The sequence below is a fragment of the Fusarium solani genome, assembly GCF_023522795.1.
Source record: "Fusarium solani strain SB1 chromosome Unknown bctg00000005, whole genome shotgun sequence".
In the NCBI taxonomy this organism is placed as follows: Eukaryota; Fungi; Ascomycota; class Sordariomycetes; order Hypocreales; family Nectriaceae; genus Fusarium; species Fusarium solani.
In genome coordinates this window covers 3,562,767-3,584,544 of record NW_027072153.1, presented here as the reverse complement: position 1 = coordinate 3,584,544, position 21,778 = coordinate 3,562,767, and the positions used below count along the sequence as shown (strand labels likewise).

General features: G+C 37.0%; 6 protein-coding genes across 6 annotated transcripts; 4 read left to right on the top strand and 2 right to left on the bottom strand.

The window, feature by feature from the left end:
- Nucleotides 1–9,201: 9,201 nt before the first annotated feature.
- MRS44_009590 (uncharacterized protein) lies at nucleotides 9,202–10,392 on the top strand (the record flags this gene model as incomplete). The annotated part of the gene is made up of 1 exon (XM_046277929.2): nucleotides 9,202–10,392. One exon carries the CDS (start codon nucleotides 9,202–9,204, stop codon nucleotides 10,390–10,392), a length of 1,191 nt encoding a protein of 396 aa, XP_046124269.2.
- Nucleotides 10,393–10,590: 198 nt separating this feature from the next.
- MRS44_009589 (uncharacterized protein) lies at nucleotides 10,591–11,633 on the bottom strand (the record flags this gene model as incomplete). Its single annotated transcript, XM_065621355.1, has 4 exons — nucleotides 10,591–10,991; nucleotides 11,043–11,111; nucleotides 11,302–11,378; nucleotides 11,434–11,633. 4 exons carry the CDS (start codon nucleotides 11,631–11,633, stop codon nucleotides 10,591–10,593), a joined length of 747 nt encoding a protein of 248 aa, XP_065477427.1.
- A 758-nt stretch (nucleotides 11,634–12,391) lies between these two features.
- Nucleotides 12,392–14,705, top strand: MRS44_009588 (uncharacterized protein; the record flags this gene model as incomplete). The annotated part of the gene is made up of 6 exons (XM_046277930.2): nucleotides 12,392–12,549; nucleotides 12,593–13,113; nucleotides 13,164–13,197; nucleotides 13,787–13,965; nucleotides 14,014–14,389; nucleotides 14,489–14,705. 6 exons carry the CDS (start codon nucleotides 12,392–12,394, stop codon nucleotides 14,703–14,705), a joined length of 1,485 nt encoding a protein of 494 aa, XP_046124271.2.
- A 497-nt stretch (nucleotides 14,706–15,202) lies between these two features.
- Nucleotides 15,203–17,254, bottom strand: MRS44_009587 (uncharacterized protein; the record flags this gene model as incomplete). Its single annotated transcript, XM_046283042.2, has 1 exon — nucleotides 15,203–17,254. The coding sequence occupies one exon, from the start codon at nucleotides 17,252–17,254 to the stop codon at nucleotides 15,203–15,205; it is 2,052 nt and encodes a 683-aa protein (XP_046124273.2).
- Nucleotides 17,255–17,972: 718 nt separating this feature from the next.
- On the top strand, nucleotides 17,973–19,529 carry MRS44_009586 (uncharacterized protein; the record flags this gene model as incomplete). The annotated part of the gene is made up of 4 exons (XM_065621354.1): nucleotides 17,973–18,069; nucleotides 18,148–18,569; nucleotides 18,915–19,064; nucleotides 19,119–19,529. The coding sequence occupies 4 exons, from the start codon at nucleotides 17,973–17,975 to the stop codon at nucleotides 19,527–19,529; spliced, it is 1,080 nt and encodes a 359-aa protein (XP_065477426.1).
- Nucleotides 19,530–20,376: 847 nt separating this feature from the next.
- MRS44_009585 (uncharacterized protein) lies at nucleotides 20,377–21,753 on the top strand (the record flags this gene model as incomplete). The annotated part of the gene is made up of 1 exon (XM_046268534.2): nucleotides 20,377–21,753. One exon carries the CDS (start codon nucleotides 20,377–20,379, stop codon nucleotides 21,751–21,753), a length of 1,377 nt encoding a protein of 458 aa, XP_046124275.2.
- Nucleotides 21,754–21,778: the final 25 nt, after the last annotated feature.

Here is a 21,778-nt window from a genome sequence, read left to right as displayed (position 1 = left end):
CGATATAGACACGATGCTCCGCGTTTCCAGCCAGTTCGGTTACCGGTTTGGTTATGGGCTACTACTGTCTCTTGGGCCAAGGATCAACCGCTGTCTCCGCAGATTCGACAAAGACCCGACCTTGGTTATAGAATCGTACGAGCTCTGTGACCAGGCAATAGCCATAGGGAGACAATGCCTTAGAGTCCGACCTTTTGGGGCTGGCTTTGTCCCTACCTACCTGAAGAGTGTCTGGGCGTCAACTCCAGATGACTATCAATACCCTGAGCTACAAAAATTGATGGAAGAGTTTGAGAAGGATTTTCAAGGAGTGGGATACGTGGAGCAGGCTGAATGGATAAGAACTCAATTTGATACAATGGAAGGGGCTGTCGAGTAACGTTAAAGGGTTAAATCGCTATTATATTTATCTCACAAAGTATATTTATTAAAGGCTACTTAATTAAGATTCTAGCAACCTGGCTTTCTTTATATATAAATGCTGCTATTATTATTTTATTATCTTTAGGAACTATTTTTAATTATAATAATATTATAATTATTATTAAAGTCTCTGTATTATAATAATATTAATAGTTATAAGTTTACAAAGCCTCTAGCACTATTATTAGCCTATGCTAATATATATTATAAGTATCTTATATATATATAAAGTAATAGCTACTATAGGAGCTTGTAATTATAAGGCGTGATCTTATAACTTATTATAAGCTTTATTATTATAATTAAGGTATATATTTTAATATAAGGATTTTTAAGTAAATAAAATATTCTTTTATAATATATATTACTTTATATTTTATTATATTAAATATATATAATATTTATATAATATATTTATTAAAAAGACTTATAATATAATAGCCTAGCCTTATATAATTAGTCTTATAATTATTATATAATATAAAAAATTAATATTTTTTATTAAAAGCTAGTTATATTAAAGCCTTAAGCTTTAATCTTATTATATAATAAATTATTATTTTTATTTAATTATTATAATATATTTAATAAGTAAGCTATATAAATAAGTAAATTACTTATTTTATTTTTTCTTAGATATCTTAATTATTACTTAATAAATCCTTATATTATACCTAGGCTTATTATATATATTATAATATTAAATACTTAATTTAATTAATTTTTTTAAATTTTTACTTTTTAATAATTTAATTATTATTTATTTATTTATATCTATTTAATTAATTATTTTTTTTTATTATTATAATCTCTTTTTTTATAATTTAATCTTTTTTACTTTTTAATATTAACTTAATATCTTATTTATCTCTTAAAGATCTTTAATCTTAGCTATTAATAAAATAACCTTATATATAATAGTCTTTATTTTTTATAAGAGATTATAAAGCTTTAAGGATTAATTCTAAGGAGTTATTTTAATACTTTTTAATTTATCTTTTAAGGTATTTAAATTAAGATTTAGCCTTAAATATAATCTTTAAGGTCTTTAAGACTTAAAAAATAAAAAGTTTAATCCCCTTTTTAATAAATATTAAAGTCTATAATTATATATTAAGTTTTAAAATTATAATTTTTAAATTAAAAAAAATAAAATTAATTTCTTTAAAAGCCTTTTTAATATTTTTATTTATTATAATAAATTTATATATTATATAAAAAATTAAAAAAAACTTAATTTTTAAAATATAAATTATAAAATATATAATTAATTATTTTATTTCTTAATTATAAGCTTATTTTAATATATTAAAATACTTAATATTAAGGGGTTAAAATAAATAATATAATATATAAAATTATATAATTTTTTTTATTTATAATATCTCTTAAATTTAATAAATGAATAATTTTTATAATTATTAAAAATTAAAAAAATAATAAAAATTAAGTAATTAATAAATTATATATTAATTAAAATATTTAAATTATTATAAATTAATTTAATTATGAATTTAATTATTTTAAGTTATTATAATAACTTAATTACTTAGAAAATTATTTTTTTAATATTAATTAATAAAATAATATAATATTTATTAATAATAAATAATTAAATTATTTAATTTTTTATATTAATTACTTAAATAATTATAATTTATTTTTAATTTCTAAGTTAAATTAATTTTAACTTTAAATAAATATATATATATATTTATAATAATTATTTTATTTATAATTATATTTATAAGAAAATTTATTTTATTTAAATTATAAATATTATTTAATTAAATATTAAATTTTATAATTATATTTATTATATATTAAAATTAATTATAAATAATTATTAAGTTTTTATATTTAGCTTTTTAATAATTATATTTATAAAAAAAATATATCTTAAGATCTAAGTATTACTTAATAAAATTATAAGTCTAATATATATTAATTAATAATATATTAAAATTAATAAGTAATTAATTAATTAATTATTTTATATTATAAAGCCTAGGGGGAAATCCTTATAAATTTAAATTAAAAAAAAACTAAATAAGGATTTATTTCTTTAAATTAAATAACTAATATAATTTTTATATATTATTATATTAAAATTAGATATTATATTATTAGTAATAAAATATTATATAATTAACCTTATATATATTTATAATATATTAAAGGCTTAGTTTTATATTATTTTAAAGGGCTTAAAGAGTAAGAAGTATTTTAGCTTTATAATAAGATTATAATATACTAAGTAATTAAGAATTAATTAATTAAATAAAAAGGATATAAGTTAAGGGATTTTTAATTTATTTACTTAATTAATTTACTTATTTATTAAATATATTATCTTTTTATAATATGTTATAAGGAGCTTATAATTAATTTTTAAGTATTTTATAAGACTTTATTAAATGTTTAAAATAAATAATAATCCTTAATTTATAATAATTTTAAGTAATAAGTTATATATTTTAATAATATAAAAATTAAAAAATAAATAAATTCTTTAATTATTATTATTTTTTTATAAAGTATAAAGTAAAAAAGCTTTATAAATTTATTTAAAATAATAAAAATATTATTATAAAAATTCTTAGTAAGTAATTCTTTTAATAAAACTAATTTAATAGTAAAGTCTATAATAATAAAATCTTATAATTATTAAAAAATAAAAAGTAATTATAGTATTTTATATAATTTATAATATTATATCTTAGTTTTTATATAAAGGTTATATTAATTAGTAATAATTAAAATAATTTTTTATATAATATAAAAAATATATATTATCTTAATTTATTTTAAGCTTTTATTAATTCCTTAATAATTATATAATAAAGAGCTATATATTTCTTATATAAAATTATATTATAACTTATAAAATATTTATTATTTATGAATTTTTTATTATTTAAGAGTTATTTATTATATTATTTAATATATTTAAAAATATATTATTTTATCTTATTATATAAATTGCTTTAATAATAAGATATATTATTTTTATAATTAATTTATATTTATAATATTTAAAAAATAATTTTAATTATTAATAATAATATTATATCTTATAATTTAAAAAGTTAAGTCTTATATTAAGGTCTTTTTATATATAATTATATATATTATTTCTTAAAAACTTTTATTATTTAATTTTTATATTATATTTAATAATTTAATAATAATATTTAATAAAGTCTTTTATATATTATTAAAATATAAAAATATATTTTAAATATATAATTATATTTTATTATTATTTAACTTAGTTTATTTATTTAATAATAAGTCTCTTAAGTTTTTATACAATAAATTATATAATTATTTATTTTTTTATTTCTTTATAATATATATAATAAGTAAGTAAACTATCTAAGTAAGTAAATTATTTTTCCCTCTTATACTTAACCTTCTAATTAATTAATTAATTTATTAATTACTAAATATATCTAACTTAAATTATAAGGTTAAAATACTTTTTATACTTTAAGCCCTTTAAAATAATTATAAATTAAGCCTCTAATATACTATAAATATATATAAGATTAATTATATAATCTTATATTACTAATAAAATAGTATTTAATTAAGATATAATTTTATATTAAAGTTATATTAATTATTTAATCTAGAGAAATAAATTATTATTTAGTTTATTTTTAACTTAGATTTATAAAGATTTCTCTTATAATAATATTTTATTAAAAAAATAACTAATTAATTATATATTAACTATAATATATTACCTATTAATAAGTATTAGGCTTATAAGTTTATTATATAATATTATAAGCTTAAAATATATTTTTTTTATAAATATAATTATTAAAAAGCTAAATATAAAGATTTAATTATTATTTATAATTAATTTAGGCTTATAGTAAATATAATTATAAAATATAATATCTAATTAAATAATATTTAAAACTTTAATAAGATTAGCTTTATAATAAATATACTTTAAAGTAAAATAATTATTATAAATATAAATAAATATAAAAAGCTAAAATTAATATAACTTAGAAATTAAAAATAAATTATAATTATTTAAGTAATTAATATAAAAAGCTAAGTAATTTAATTATTTATTATTAATATAAGCTAATATTACCTTATTAATTAATATTAAGAAAATAACCTCTTAGGTAATTAAATTATTATAATAAGCTAAAATAATTAAATTAATAATAATATTAATCTTAAATAATTAAAATACTTTAATTAATATATAAGTAATTAATTAATTAATTTTTATTATTTTTTAATTTTTAATAATTATAAAAATTATTATTTTATTAATTTTAAGAAATATTATAAAAAAAATTATTATATTTTATATATTATTTTATTTATATTATTTATTTTAATTTTTTAATATTAAATACTTTAATTTATTTAAATAAGCTTATAATTAAAAAATATTTAATTAAATACTTTATAATTTATATTTCTAAGATTAAGTTTTTTATAGTTTTTTATATTATATATTAAGTTATTATAATAAAAAGAAATATTAAATTAGTCTTTAAAAGAGCTAAGCGTATTTTTCTTAACTTAGAAAATATAATCTTAAAGCTTAATATATAATTATAGATTTTAATGCCTATTAAAGAAGTAATTAGCCTTATAACCCCTTAGGTATTAAAGACCTTAAAGATTATATTTAAAGCTAAATCTTAGTTTAAATACCTTAAAAAATAAATTAAAAGGTATTATAATAATTTTTTAAAATTAACTATTATAATTATAAAGTCTTTTAAGAAAAAAATAAAAATAATTATATATAAGGTTATTTTATTAATTACTAAAAATTAAAACTTTTAATAAATAAATAAAATACTAAGTTAGTGCTAAAAGGCTAAAAAGATTAAATTATAAAAAAAAGGGGTAATAATAATCAATTAAATAAAATAAGTAATTAATTAAATAAATATAAATATATAAGTAGCTATAAAATTATTAAGAAGTAATAATTAAGAAAAGTTAATTAGGCTAAGTATTTAGCGATATAATATATATAATAAGCCTAGGTATAATATAAGAATATATTAAGTAATAATTAAGATATCTAGGGAAAAATATAATAAGTAATTTTAATTAATTAAATACTTTATAGTATTTTTATATTAATTTATAGTAATAAAAGTTAAAAAAAATAGTTTATTTACTTAGATAGTTTATTTATTTATTATATATATTAAGGTATTATAATATATTTTTTTTATTATATCTTAATAAATATATTTTATTAAAAATATTTTTATTTTATATATTATAAAAATTTTTTTTTTTTTTTAAGTTTTCTTATATTTAAGTCTAATTATTAATTAATTATATTAGCTTTATTATATTTTATTTTTTTAATATAAATAATAATATAATTAAATTTTAAAAGATATTTAATATATCTTAGTTATTATTTATTAAATTATTAAGTTTTAATAAAATATGAAATATTTTTATAATTAATATATATCTTAACTTAATATTTATTTTTTAAAAGGTAATATTAAGATTTTTAAATATATTAATAATTATATGAAATCTTATATTATAAATAAAATAATTAAATTCTATCTTATATAACTTATAAAAATAAAATATATTTAAATATAAAAATCTTTTTTATCTTATTATTTAATCTAAGCGCCTAAGATAAAATCTAAGGTATTTATTTTAAGTTTAATTAATTAATATAAATTAAATATCTTAAGTATTAATTTATTTAAAATAAATTCTTTAATATTATTAAAAGCTTATTTTACTTACATTCTTATTATAAAAGTTTTATTTTTTATTATTATTCTTAGACTTTATTTTACCTAAAATAGGATTAAAGTATCTTAGTTAATATCTTAATAATTTTAATAATAAAAGCTCTATGCCTAAAGCCTAAAGTCTTAATAGGCTTAAATCAATAAGGTTTATCTATATAATCATTAATAGCTTTAATAACGCGTTAAAACTAGCTCTATTCATAATAAATAGGTTATATCTTAACTAGCTAAAGAGGTTAAAATCCCCTTTACGTAGTAGCTCTCCCCTCTAATATTAACCTTCTAATTATCCTTATAATTCTTAATCACTTAAAGAGGCTAAAATCTTAAAGGATTATACTTCTATTATCCTTATTAGAGGAGGTTTAATTATAACTAATAATAACTATTTAGTTAACTAATCTGCGATTAATTAATTAATTAATAATATATTAATAATAAGATTATAATAGCTACTTTCTATAGAGACCTTTAACTAAATAATTAAAGCAATATAACTAATACCTATCGATATAACTTCTAATATAACTAAGATAACCTTACTAAGGCGGTCTATAAGCTTTATAAGGGCGCTAAAAATACTTATAATAAGCTATAAAAAATAATATTAAATAGAGCCCTTTAAAGCATTAAGTTAAGCATAGAGCTTAGCTAATTAATATAAGTTAAACTTATGATTTTTAATTATAATATCTTTCTTTTTTTTCTTAGCCTCTTTTTACTTAGTTATAATACTAATAAAAGGTTTAACTTTATTAAAGAAGAGCTTTCTTTATTAGAGGCTCTTAAAAAAAAGCTAGAGAAAAGGGAAGATCTTATCGGCAGAGATACTATATTCCTTAAGGACTTATAAGATAATAACTAATATAAAGCATAGCTTATAACCCTCGTTATTAGCATTAATACCTTTTGCAATACTAAATAAGAAAATCAAAGAAGTCTTATAGCTAGCTAGGGTCTAGCCATATAGCTATAGGCGCAACTATGTTAGGAAATAGAGGTTATCGGCGTTATAGGTTTACTCGGAGGGATTAGTTCTTAGAGTCGGCGTCGGAGTTCTATGAACCTAAAAAGTATTAGCGCCGGACTTAGCGGTAAATAGAGGTCTATAGGTTTAATTAATTAAACCTATCCGGTTAAATATATAATGCGTATATCTTAGCTCATATAAATATATAAATAATAGTAATTTTAATAGTAATTTTAATAATAATTATTTTTTATTATAGATTTTATTAAGAGTATAGCTAATTTTTTAAATACTTTAAAAAACTTATAATAATAATTAATAAACCTAAGAAAGGCTTATATTTCTTTAATATTAATTAATCTTTTTTAATCCCTAGTTATTTAAACTTTTTTAAGGTTTATTTATATCTTATTATAAGAAATAATATATTTAAGAAATTTTATTTTTAACGTATAAAATATAATTTTCCTAGGTTTTATTAATAACTTAGTAATATATATAATAAATAAGTATTATAATTATATAAGCATTATTAAAATCCCTTAACTTATATCTTTTTTATTTAATTAATTATTTCTTAATTACTTAATATATTATAAGCTTTAAATAAAACTAAGATATTTCTTACTCTTTAGGCTATATAAAATAACCCTAAGTTAAGTATATAAAAAGTTTTAATTATTTATAAGGTTTATTATTATACCTTATATTATAAATATAATATTTAATCTTAATATAATATTATTTAGAAATTATATTAGCTATTTAATTTAAAAAAAGAATTTTTTATTTATTTTATTCTTAACTTAAATTTATAAATATCTCTCTTTTAGCTTTATAATATAAAAAAAAATAATTAATTAATTATATATTAATTATAATATATTATTAATTAATATATATTAGGCTTTAAACTTTATTAAATAATACTAAGAGCTTAAGATATATTTTTTTTATAAATATAATTATTAAAAAGCTAAATATAAAGATTTAATTATTATTTATAATTAGTTTTAGCTTATAATAAATATAATTATAAAAAATAATATCTAATTAAATAATATTTAAACCTATTAATAGCTTTAATAAAAGTAATAATTACTTCGGATTATAAGTAAAATATAAAATAATATAAGTTAATATTCGCATTATATAATAGTCTATTTTTCACATTCCCCACTAGGCGGATTAGTGCGGTCATGCAGGGCTTTATTGCAACGAGTTATCCTCTAGTACTTTCGCCAATCAGCTATTTCATGCCATACCAGACGCGCCAGAGAAAATACATAGTCATTAATGTCTAAGGATAATCAAGAAAAGCGCCTCATCGAGCCTCTTTCGGCATGGTCTCTTCTGGGCGTCATCATAGTCGCAGATCAGAGGCGGAGAGGATCGCTTTAGGGGCTTGGCATGGCATTGTGCATTTACCAACATCAAAGTGAGACTCGACCAGCTATTTAATTCGCAGGTCTCAGTATTATGATGAAGGAGGCTTGTTTAGGCTGGGGACAGGTTGATAAGTTGTTTTGTGTACCGTTCGCCAAGTTTTGTCCCACCATCGCAGAGAAGAGCGCCATGGTAAGATGATCGATTTGATCCAGGCAGTGTCACCAGCTTGGATCAGTAGCTAGCAAGAATTACAATCTCTTGAGGCCAATTGCATCTAAATAACTTCTGGTCTGGTCTACTCTTCGTTCCTTTCGCAGAGCATCACAAGACTCTATTGATCAGAGTCATTTCCTTCACCATCTAGCAATCGGACACTTGCAAGCACCTGGTAGTTTGAGTAAATCTCGTAAAGAGAAAGCAGGGAAACATAAGCTGATGCCTAAAATTTGACGGGCTAATACATCCATCGGAAAAGGGCATGCTCTGCGAATCTTCCGACTCTGACTGGTGGAAGATGACTCATAAGATCCCCTGACTCAGCTGCGCAGCCATCTCTTTATAGTGACCGCCTGTTATTTGAATTGAAGAAACGAACTTATAACATTCATCTTCAACTCAAGCCAAACACTATTCACGATGTGTGCGCCAGACGAAGAGCCGGGTGTGGCCCTGGAGCCGCCACACCCCTATCAAGACCCGTTTCCATGGCATCTTGGAGTCTTTGACGCCCACAACCATGTCGCCGAGAGAATGCTGTCTGTTGCAGATCTACCAACCATGAAAGCTCGAGCGATAGCAATTATGGCAACCCGAACACAAGACCAACCACTCGTGACAGAAATTGCAAAAGCACATGGTGTGATTAGCCCAGAGTGCTTCTCACGAGACACAACTGCGGTCATTGCGGGCTACGGGCGGCATCCTTGGTTCTCCCATGAGCTTTATGATGATTACCAGGAGAACCCTACCTTCATACACCACGAAGACGTTGAAACTGCAAAGGAGAGACATTACAAGGCCGTCCTGTCCCCAAGCCCAGAAGATCCGGCCTTCTGGAAAGACCTGCCGACACCAGTACCATTATCAACCTTCCTTTCCGAAACAAGGGCAAGACTATTGGCTGATCCTCATGCGATGGTTGGAGAAATTGGTCTGGACAAGGCCTTTCGGTTGCCGATGCAATGGCAAGATGGGGCGGGGCCTTCACGAGATCCAGCCCGTACGGGTGGTGGGAGGCAGAGGAGGCCACTCAGTCAGTTTCGAATCCAGATTTCGCATCAAAAGACTGTTCTGCTAGCCCATCTGAGTCTTGCCGGAGAACTCGGCAGAGCTGTCAGTGTTCATGGAGTTCAAGTTCACGGGCTCCTCTACGACGTTTTGACTTCATGCTGGAAAGGTTACGAAATAAAGGGACGGCGTGCCCAACAGAAGGAGGCAAAAGAAAACGGCTATCAGACGAACGGAGCATCTGCGACTGGGGAAAACAACGGCAAGCCATATCCCCCACGCATATGCCTTCACTCTTTCAGCGGAAAGTCGGATGCGGTGAAGCAGTATCTCAAACCATCGATCCCTGCCAAGATTTTCTTTTCCTTCTCAAAGACTAATAACCTCGCCTCAGAGACAGCAAGGGCCAAGACGGAAGACGCCGTCAGGACAGTGCCAGACAATCGAGTTTTGGTTGAAAGTGACCTCCATACCGCCGGCGATAGAATGGATGGCGAACTTGAAGACATGTACAGAGCAATTTGCGAGATAAAAGGGTGGACTTTAGAGGAAGGCGTTGGGAGGATTGCTTCAAATTATCGGGAGTTTGTATTTGGTTAACCGATGCTTTATTAAGAATAGAGACTACGTGTATGGATAGCATTTATTTCACAATCGTCAGTTCTTATTATTCCAGAGTCTAGTCCTTTGATGTGCCTCGAGAGTCACAGCCGCTCAAGCTTAAGCATGGCTTTTGCTATGCTTTAAATACACGCCGTATCTAGCCTTCTGTCTTTCTATTCCGTGACTCTAGTAAACTCAGGGTAGCACATATCCTCCGTCAATGAGAACATCACTTCCAGTCATGTAGGTGGAAGCATCACTAGCCAGATAGAGGTAGAGGCCCTTGATTTCCTTGACATGACCCTGCCTGCCAAAGACGGACATCCGGTAGGCCTCGCTGAGACATTCGGTACTCGCGCCCATGTTGGTATCGAAGAATCCTGGCGACACGATATTGACGCGGGCGAATTCACGCCACTCTCTGGCAATGGATTTTCCAAAGTGGGTGACGAAGGCCTTGCTGGCGTTGTAAACGGGCTGGTCGGTAGGAACGTTGACGATATGGCCGCTCATGCTTGAGGTGATAATCAAGTTGCCAAAGCCCTGGTGGCGGAAAACCTCGCCGACATATTTGGCGGAGAATACTACGCCATCAACTGCGCTTCGTTTTCAGTATTGGTTGTGTAGTTAGAGTTCATGTTTCGTACCATTCACCGACATCTGCTTCTTGTACTCGTCCAGGGTTTGCTCAAGGATAGGCTTTGAGATAGCCATTCCTACCATGTGTTGTCAGCGCAGATATGAATCATGGGGATAAGAGTCAACTTGCCAGCATTGGCCACAAAGACATCAATCTTCCCGAAGTCCTCTACCACTTTGGTAATCGTGCTCTGGACTTGATCAGAGTTGGACACTAGAGAGGGTGAGCCAGTTGTCTTGACTTTTGGGCCTCTATTCATCACCCACCATCGACCTTATACGGACGAGTCGTGATGTTGTGTTCCTTGGCCAAGGTCTCGGCCTTTTCGATAGCCGTGTCGTTACTGTCCAATGTCAGACGTCGGTGGTCGAAAAATACGACGAGGCAATGACACGCACGAGTTGTACCAGAAAGCGACATTTGCGCCTGCTTCAGCCATGGCCTCAGCCACCGCGAAGCCAATGCCGCCTGCTGCGCCAGTCACGACAACGACCTTGCCATCAAGACGAAGTTGCTCCAGGACATTGTTTGGGGTGTTGGGAAAAGGGCGAGGGAAGCCGTCCCTCACGGTGGCAGCGTCTTGCGTGGACATGGACATTTTGACGATTTTTTCACAGTTATAATGAGAAGACTGAAAGACGAACGAGGTTCATGATGGGGAATTGAGACTTGATATTTGATGACGAGCTGCTGCATGATCAGTGGGGGTCCCGCTTTGGATCCCCTCCATCCCAACCAGTAACGAGACACTTTCTCACCAACGTCGTTGGACCTGGACCTTGCTAATTTCAGCTACACTGGATTCTTTTCTATATATATATGAGTTGAGACATTCACTCAAGTTCTAGTGTGTCTCTTGATTACCACAAGCACTGGATTACCTACACGACTCAGAACCGTTGAGTTCAATCTCCCTCGGGGACGCCCCCTCACGGCCTCATCATCAGCCCTCTAAAAATCCTCTTGTGGAGGACATGTGACGGCACGCTCCATACGGTGAAGGAGGCAGCAGCATCTAGTTTGGTTGTAGAAGCGCTCCAATCGTTGGCACTCATTGCCTCTTTCCCCACAATAGGTAGAACAAGAAGCCGGTGGATGACCTGATGAATTGAGCCGGCCTATATAAAGTGCTTGAAACTCCCATGGTAGACCAAGATAAGATGCAAAACATCGATAGGTTCATCAAGACGTCAGAGAGACTATTTTGTGACATCATGGCGCATTCTCAAGAACCTTCTCTCCAATTGCGGGGAGATTCACGAGTGATAAACCTCCGGCAACCGCACCTGATTCTTCTTCCTGTCACTAATCTATTCAATCCTTGATTTTCAGGGTCAATGACCTTCTACCGTTCCTATGGTGCTCTTTTTCACCCTATGGAAAACCCTGGCGCTGCTACCCGCCGCAGGGCTGGTCAGCGCGGACGTCGCTGCTGAAGAAGGTTACCTCGGTGCAGCTGCGGAACAGCGTATGATGAGCCCGCCGAATAAGGAAATGAACCGTGTTCATGAAGAGTATGTACTCCCCAATACTGGGACTCTCAACTAACTTCGAAAGGCTTGTGCGAGCCCGAATCATTCCTACCGTTATCGACGACTTCATACCCATCCTTGAGTTGAAAGTCGCTTGGAAGCACCTCCGTGCGGACCTTGGAAACATACTCCATCCTCCATACCTTCAAGTCGCCCCATCAGTCCATCTTGACCATGTCGGGGCTAAAGTCCCTTCCGACATCATGACGGATTCCAGCATGACCTATGTCATCGTCATGACTGACCCTGATGCTCCATCGCGACAGGATCCCAAGTGGTCCGAGTTCTGTCACTGGATCAGAGCCTCATATCTGGCTTTTGATTCAGTCACTGGGCGCCGGAGGAAAGATCTGGTGGAATACACGCCACCAGCACCCCCCGCCGGAACCGGACCGCATCGCTACGTGTTCCTAGCCTTTATCCCAGCCAACGGAACAAGGAAAAGACTACATCTTACCACGCCCAGCGCTAGAGTTCGCTGGGGTTCGGACACCGAGAGAACTGGTGTCCGTGATTGGGCAAATGTGAACGGACTTGTTCCCTTTGGTGAGTAGCCTGGATGTCGGATGTCAAAGCCATAAGCTCACATGTCACAGCTGCCAATTTCATCTATGCGGAGAACAAGAGGCAGTAAGTGAAGCTCGGAATGCCGAAATTTGGACTAGATTACTTATCGTTAGTCCTGCCATCCAACCCAACTTGATTAATGTTTAGAGACATGGGTGTCACCGTGTCCTCTTTTGCTCCCCACCTAGTCTAGGGCTTCTCTCACTCCTTGTCAACCACTGTGCACGGCATCGTGAGTATCTTGTACCAAATCTAGCCCCCCACTACCTGAAAAAGCTACTATTATTCATCAATCAACAACATGCTGTCTTGCGACCTTCCTTTCCTTTCGTCCCACCACGTGCTAAACAGCTACCTTGTTCTATAACCCGCAGCCTCGTACGTACCACTGGCATCTACCCCTTGCCATGCATGTCACCACTCAACGGCCATAGATTTCCCAAAACATATTCACTGCAACCCCAGCCATTCTTGCCAAGGGGACCCGGGCGCCTAACTCGTTTAGTTGACCGCGAAGGTTCCGTCCCCGCACGGCGATCGACCCATTTCAGACCAAGCTTCCAATCCAAGTTCGCGACCAGGCCATGCGCCTATGTCGAAGTCGTAACCCATGTCTCATAGTGAGAAACAGGAAAGTTACTCAAACCCGCAGCCCGACCTGCGACATTGCCGGCCTTTTTGAAAGCTTGGCGAGACATGGCAAATCAGTAGGCGGAATTAGAGAGCGTGACCACCTCCAAGGCAGTGATCATTGCTCAAAAAGGCAGGTCTCAGCCGGGACGATCAACAACTCGACATCTACCAGCATGAATGGCCGCATCGGCCTTTGCGGTATTATTCCGCGTATCCCTGTGAATTGCTTCAGAAAAGAATAAATAGGCCGTTCAGTCTGCACCGCAAAGTCTGTGATACTCGGCATCCATCGCAAGCCAATCACCAAGAGCAACGTCGACATCATGAAGTTCAGTCTTTGCCTTGTCACTCTCCTGCCAGTGGCATTTGCCCTGCCAGCCGGCAGCAAGGACGAGTCCGTCTCTAAGCGTCAAAGTGCCAACACGGTGACGGATCAGCTGCTCTTCAGTGTCTCGTTGCCCACCTTCACTGCGCGACGTAACGCGCGAGACCCCCAACCCTCATCTGGGACTCTGATGGTTGCACTTCATCTCCCGACAACCCCTTTGGCTTCCCCTTTGTCCCAGCCTGCAACCGCCACGACTTTGGCTATCACAACTACCGTGCCCAGAGCCGATTCACCGTGAGCGGAAAGGCTCGCATTGATAGCAACTTTAAGACCGAGTGAGTTCCTCACACTTCACCTTACTCCTATAAGTGATTACTAACATGCTATCTCAAGCCTGTACTATCAGTGCGAGTCTGTCAGCGTATCGGGTGTTTGCAGGGCTTTGGCCGACGTCTACTATGCCGCCGTCCGTGCCTTTGGCGGTGATGATGCCACTCCCGGCAAGAGAAGTGACAGCGAGTTGGTGAAGGAGTATGAGGAGAAGGTTGCGATTTACAACAAGCTTGTTGAGGAAGCTCAGGAGAAGGGAGACCTCCCTCGACTGGAATAGTTGGCAAAAGTCTAGCATCGTGCTCCGGGCCTTGAAACTCCATCAGTAGCATATTGACTTGCACATGATTAATGAATGATTGACAAAACTTCCTCCTTCACTGCAATATATCTCCTGGTGCTTTGGTTGGTGTCCTGCCTTAAGCAATCACGGCTGCCTGATTGATAAGCTACCCTTAAATATAATTATAAGCAAAACTAGAAGTACAAAGTTTAGATCATTCCTAACGACACAGAGTTGATGTCACATTCAGGTGAGAGAAACGGTGGGTTTCGTAGAGATTGAGGACTTGGAATTTTAAACTCAGGTATCAAGTTGCTTGATTATTCTATCTTGTTCTTCAAGTTAATCAATACTGACACCCCATAGGTCAGGCAACAACCGTCGACTTTAAAATGTCGATACAGAGGTCACGGCTCTATATGAAACTGACTTAAAGGCTGGAGGCTTTGGATCTATGTTTTTGCGACTTTGTCTGGCCTACCAACAGCTATGATCTAATCGAGTAAAATCATCGAGCCAGCTGACCGACCGTTGTCGGCCTTTGCGACAAACACAATCATAAATTGATCCCTTGGCACCTTCGCCGGTGGCGGGTATTTCTCGCAGATTTTGGGCCGAGTAAGACGAGCTGTCCAATTCCATTTGTTCCCTTCCCATGACACCTGAGAAGATGGCTCTCCATTGACTACGACGCTCAGCGAGCTTGACTCACCAGAGCTTGCCAGGTGACAGGTTCCAGCCACGGTGACCAGGCGGACGTCCTGTTCAGAGCTATCCTCGCTGATTGACTTGGTCGATACGATCTTCAATATCGGCTTGACAAGAGACACTGGTCGAGAACTCGCTCTCGAGAGCGTGATCTGGTCCGAGGGCAATGATGGTGTGAGAGGTGGGTTTTGCCGGCGCTTCGACACGGTCTCATAAGCAAACGCATATCTCAAGAGGTCCTGATCCTGGTACGCTTTGCCACAGAACGAGAGGCCGACTGGCATCTTCTCCTCCTCTAGACTCCCCATGGGAACTGTGATGCAAGGAACTCCGAGGTGCTTCAGCGATCGACCGCCATTTGCGTATTTGACTCCGTCTCGCAAAGCGTCAAGCATTGATTCGTAATTCTCATCGGAATCAGCCAACGCGACATCGCCGTTCGTTGGAAATACCACAACATCATACTCATTCTCAGTCATCCAGTCCTCCAAGTCCCTCTTCCTCATTGCTTCCAGGGCTTTTAGTGCATCCTCGCATCCTGGGAGGTCAGCAAGACCGGTTTCTCCCCGCTGTTTCACAACAGCCACCATGTCTTCGTAGCGGACCTGATTCTGCGACTCAGTGTGTTGGGACGGGTCGTCCATCGGGGCAATGTGTGGGTGAATCTTCTCAAGCTCAGCAAAGGTGAGGTTTGGTATCTTGTCGTCCCCATTGCTGCGAAGGAAGTTATCCCAACTCAAAGCAATCATGTCACAGCGTTCACGCGCCGCCCATTCCTGAGATAGACCAGGAACGTTCATTCCCTGGCCAGGGAAGTGTTGTCGAGTGTAATTCTCAAAGAGGGGAAAGTCGGTCTCGAGAACAGTCGCTCCTAGAGACTCGAGGTCTTTCCTTGCACGGTCCCAGAGAGCCCTAACCCCAGCGGAGCAGGCATTCGTTGGCCTGGCGCCCTCAACTCCAATGAAGCATTTCGGAACTGCGATTCGTTTGTGCCGAAGGGCGTCCGGATCAGCCAAAGAGAGATAGTCGTCCGGCCGAACGTCACTCGCCTTTGGGAGTGACACATAGGGCTGTGACCGCCAGAAATCCGCGTCACCAGCAGCAGCATCATCTGCAACAACAACATTAAGTACGTGGAACAAGTCCGTCATGGTTTTCGTGTGCGGGACGGCCTGATCGCAAGTCGGATACAGCGGCCATAACCCCCGGGGAGGAATGACACTGCGCGAGGAGGTGTAGGCCACCAGCGCATTGTTGGATGCTGGAGAGCGGCCTGACGTGACGGCTTCTCCAGCGAACCCAAAGGCAGCCAGGCTTGCGGCCGTGGCGACTCCACAGCCGTAGGAGGAGCCAGAAGCATAAGCAGTGCACATGTACTTCTGGTTATATGGGCTCTCAGAGCGACCATAGAGTCCGCGTTGACAACCACCGTCCGCCATTGGGGGCATGTTTGTCTTTCCTAGGACAACCGCACCGGCCTTGCGGAGCAACTCCACAATAGCTGCATCCTCTGATGCTTTGAGGTTGGAAAAAGCAGGCGATGCAGCAGCGACAGTCATTCCTTCGACTCTGTAGCTATCCTTCACCGTGAAAGGGATGCCTTCAAGAGGTCGGGGTGTCTTTCCAGAAGCGCGGTAGTCATCCGAGGCTTGGGCTTCAGCAAAGGCATTGGGGTTGAGGACGCAAATCGAATTGAGACGTGGGCCACGGCAATCATATTTTCCGATGCGGTGAAGGTAGAGAGAGACAAGCTCGACACTGGTGATGACTCGAGCACCGAGCAACTGTTTGAGGTCGCTGATGCTGGCATCCAGCAGGTTGAATGTGGTCTTGTCCATAATGAAGGAAGGGAAACGTGTGTCAAGGTGGAAGCAAAAGCGAGCCTTGAGATAGAATGGATGTCGATGTCGTGTCTATTGCGAGAGATGAGACTCTTCTTGGGACAATACACGGTATTTATAAGCTCAATTATGGTGTTGACGATCCCAAAGTGATGCCTTCACAACATGCACAACCCCGGCTCGATATACTCTCCGAAGCGAAACTCGCCCGTTTCGACCTTCCTTTCTAGCCGGTTGACCACATATGTACCTACAAGCAACCAGTCCAGCCCATTCTCTGCTAACACCACAGGTTTATCGCATTTTGCACGCTTGCTCGTTGTGTGAACATCATCTCCGAAGTTATTCGGATACTAATCGGGAAGGTCGTGGCGAACCCCGTGTTGGAAGTTCGAAGCGAACTTCGGAAGCATTACTGACTCAGCAAGTTAGCAATCCCTACTCCCTCGACTCTGTTCTCCCATGCATCACCTCTCCCTGTCTCCGACTCAAACCGTAGCACCCTTCGTCTAGATTCTCCACAATGGCGAGCCCGAGGAAAATCGATTGCTGCTGGACCTGTAAGCTAAGGCATGTCAAGTGTGACGGGGGAGAAACAGCCTGTCTACAATGCACGAGTCGGCACATAGACTGCCACGGATATGGCCAGAAGCCAGCGTGGATGGATGGAGGGTCGGAGGAAGAGCAGGAAAGACAACGTATTAAACGCGCAGTCATGAAGAATTTCAAACAGAAGAAGAAGCGTCGTCTCGCCAAAAACCAGGGTCATGCACAGCCACGAGTGCAAAGCCCACACGCATCGACCCTTGAAGGTGAGTCGAATACGCTCTGCTTACATGTCATTGTTTGTCCTAGGATGAATAAATGTATACTTACTCCACAACCTGTAGTTACTTGTCAAGATACCACCTCGTCATTAGACCGGCGACCCTGGCAAAGCCGCATTCTCTCTAGCTGTTCGTTTCCAAAACCCCTGCAGTATGACGAAGCCAGTCTTTTGATGCACTATCTCGACCATGTTTTCCCCTACCAATACCCATTCTGCGAAAAGGGTGAGTGGTCTCGTGGCTGGCTCCTTTGGCTCTTGAGCAAAAACGGGCCCCTTTATCGAGCGTCTCTGGGCCTCGCAGCGCTACACCGTCGGGCACTGCTGGGTGATACAGAGGCTCACCACCTTGAGCTTGAGTTTCACACCAACGCCCTGAGTCAGCTCCAGGATTTTATCGTTTCCTTTAACGCTGATGAGCTTCGGCCTGATGATGAGAACCTCGTTGAGATAATAGCCTGTGGAGTGGCTTTAATTAGCTTTGAGGTGAGATTCAAGCATCAGCTCGAGTACTGAGCCTCCTGACAGCTGAAGGTCCTGAGGGGAAGCACGAATAATTGGCAACCACATTTGTGTGCTATGGCTTCAATCGCTACCGCAATACACGACCGGCCTCAACTTCCACAGTCACCAAACCGAGTGCTGCCTCTTCTTTTCGAAAACAAAGCCACAGCAGCGATTTCGTTCCACATTCCGGTATTGTTATGGATGGACATTTTAGCCTGCATCGCGACGCAGCAAAAGCCAAAGTTGCCCTATGAGGAATGGCTAGGTCCCAGTTGTAGCTTTGACCTTGTACGTCTAATGGGGTGCCATAACTCAGTCATGAAGTCCATAGGCGACCTGGGGGCCCTCAACGAGTGGACGGTCGAGGCCTTCAACTCAAACCAGCTTGAAGTAGAGCAACTCAGGAGGAGAAAGCAACACATAGAGGACGACTTGGAGGATTGTATGGAAGCTGTTCCCATAACTTCAGCAGAGGTTTGCCAAGTGTCATTCTTTACCAATGATTCTTCATTGCTAACACAAAGGAAGGCACGAATGCGATCTGGTCAAGGCTGTGTCACTCGCATATTTGCCGCTGCAGCGTTGGTTCAACTTCAGCTTGTCGGCCAGAGGATTTTGCCGCGTCTTTCATCAACCAGGATACGGAGAGCAGTGAGCCGGACGATACTGGAGATTCAGATGGCCCAGGGCACAATTTCCCCTCGACAAATAAGTTGGCCTATATGCGTCGCTGGGTGTGTGGCTGATCCAGATCAAAGACTATTCTTCGAGCAGCTGCTGGAGGAGACACTCTCCCAAGGAGGCGGCATGATTGGAAATTGCGGAACGATTCTGGATATTATACAAAATAGTTGGAGATACCAGGGAGATCAGCCAGATGTCCAATGGGACTGTGGCAGTGTCATGAAGGAGATGGGCATTTGCGCCCTGCTAATTTGAGTGGGAGGGGGAAACGTCCAGGCCCAAGCCCGAGATTGTCAACTGCGCCATTGGTCCCAGAGGTTGCCAGCATGTTCTCGATCCAACATGTTGGTTATGGTGGGATTCAAGTGTTCGATGTCTAATGTATAAACAAGACAAGTGGTCAGAATAGAGTTGAACCATCTGCATCAACTCAGATACCGAGGGACCCAATGAAACGGCCATCTCTATCAGGAAATCAAAGTTATCAGCTATCCGGACAAAACCAACTCCCGTCCTCACAATCTTGACGAGATCCTGGCCACCGCCACCCCCGCACCGTTATCCCGAGTCGCGGCCCCCAGGCTCAAGCCCGAGGCCGTCAGCTAAGCTCAAAGAGGAAAGTCGATTGCCCATTCCCAAGTGGATCCCTCGGTCTAGAGATCTCAGCCTGTAAGGTCTCGTCTTTCAACCCAGGTTCCCCGCGCGGGCTCGGAGACCCAGCCATGCCGCGCCAACACTTATCGATGTTTGCGACCCGAGGACGCGATATCTCGCAGGGGACATCTCTTGGCTGGTGCCGACATCAACGTCGATTGCTTGTGCAGGAACCAGACATCTTATATCTGCCGGCCAGGTGGATCGCTCGCCTTCTTAAATCTCCACCTCCACGTTTACGCACCTCACTCATCCATATCCGGGCACAAGTTTGCAAACTCGGATCGGTTCATCCGTGGCAACTGCAGACGAGACGATCGGAGCAAGATCCAAATCCAGGGGTTCCCGATTGTCGAGCATTGGACTCCGCATTCTGTCTCCCATTACACCCTTGCAAGCAATATCCCAGAGCGGCTTAGCATCGGCACCCTCCCAAACCAAGAACACCATGGGCAAGACAAGAGTTCGCGTCGTCGAAGGCTCTTGCTGGCCCTGCAAGAAACGTCGAATCAAATGCGACCTCGCCAAACCCATCTGCTCGAGATGCGCCAAAGTAGGCGCCTCTTGCGATTACAATACCCGTTTGATCAGATGGAGCACGCGACCAGCTGTTACCGTACCCGCCATCTATCAAGTAACCAGCCGTGATGAACAGCTGGCTTCCTCTCTCGCCGTCTACGAGAAGCGCTCCCTCGACTACTTCCACGGCCGTTTCTGGCCGTTGCTCACAACTGCTTCAGAACCATGCGCACCTCCGACCCTCATCGCTTTAGAGCATCGCGTCGTATTGCTTGCCACCTGTGTCCTAGCCGACTCACATCGATGGCTACAAGATGGACGCAACAGTCGCAGCGTCATGAACGTCAAGCGCGCGGAATGTCTCGCCGCCCTACGTGAAAAGGTCAACGACTATTGCGCAAAGGACGATGGCCCACTGCAGACACTCCTGTTTGCTGTGTTGCTACTCTACTTCCATGACGGTTTCCTCGAGTGCGCGCAGTCCTCGATGTCTACTTCAAGTCATCGGGATGGAGTGCTGGCGATTCTCCAACGCCTCGGGGGCATAGAAACTGTCCTGGGTAGTGGCCAAGACCCCCTTCACATGCTCTTATCAGAGTTTGCAACAACAGATCTCACCAGGGCTATGCTCACAGGTCAAGCTCCTTCCTTTTCACCTGCCTTGTGGGATGTTGTCGACAGGGGTCCTGTCTGGTGGGGGAGAGATACGATGGGATACTGTTCGCTCTCGTCTGTCTTTCAGGAGATATCAAGCATGGCCTTCTATCTCGAAGACGTGGCACAGATGCGGCAGGAGTTCTCGATCGAACGAATCCGAACCTTTGAGGTATCTCTGAGGCCAACATACGCACCCCTGGCTCTAGAAGACCTACCTTCACCTGGTTCAAGTTCAAAAGAGCCGACAGAGTCCGACAAAGAGTCGGCGCAAGCATACAGTCTCGTCCGCATCTTTCAACACTCAGCACTCATATATCTCTACCGGGCAATATGCGGCCTGCCCTCCAACCACGCATTAGTCCAACAACATACTCAATCATGTCTGGACTGTATCTCCAGCATCAAACGGCCCTCCAAGATCCTCAACTGTTCCGTCCTGCCTCTTTGCATTGCCGGGGCTCATGCCCAATGCCCAAAGCAGCAGAGGGCGGTTCGCAGTATGGCGACATTTATTTACGATGAGATTCGGTTTGCTTCCGTGAACTCGGTCATTGCAACTTTGGAAGCAATCTGGAAGAGGACCCCGGAAGAGGGCCTAACGTGGACAGAAATGTTTTCCCACTTAAACCCGGAGGCCATCATTCTCTAAGGCACATAGAGTAATTAAAATACCC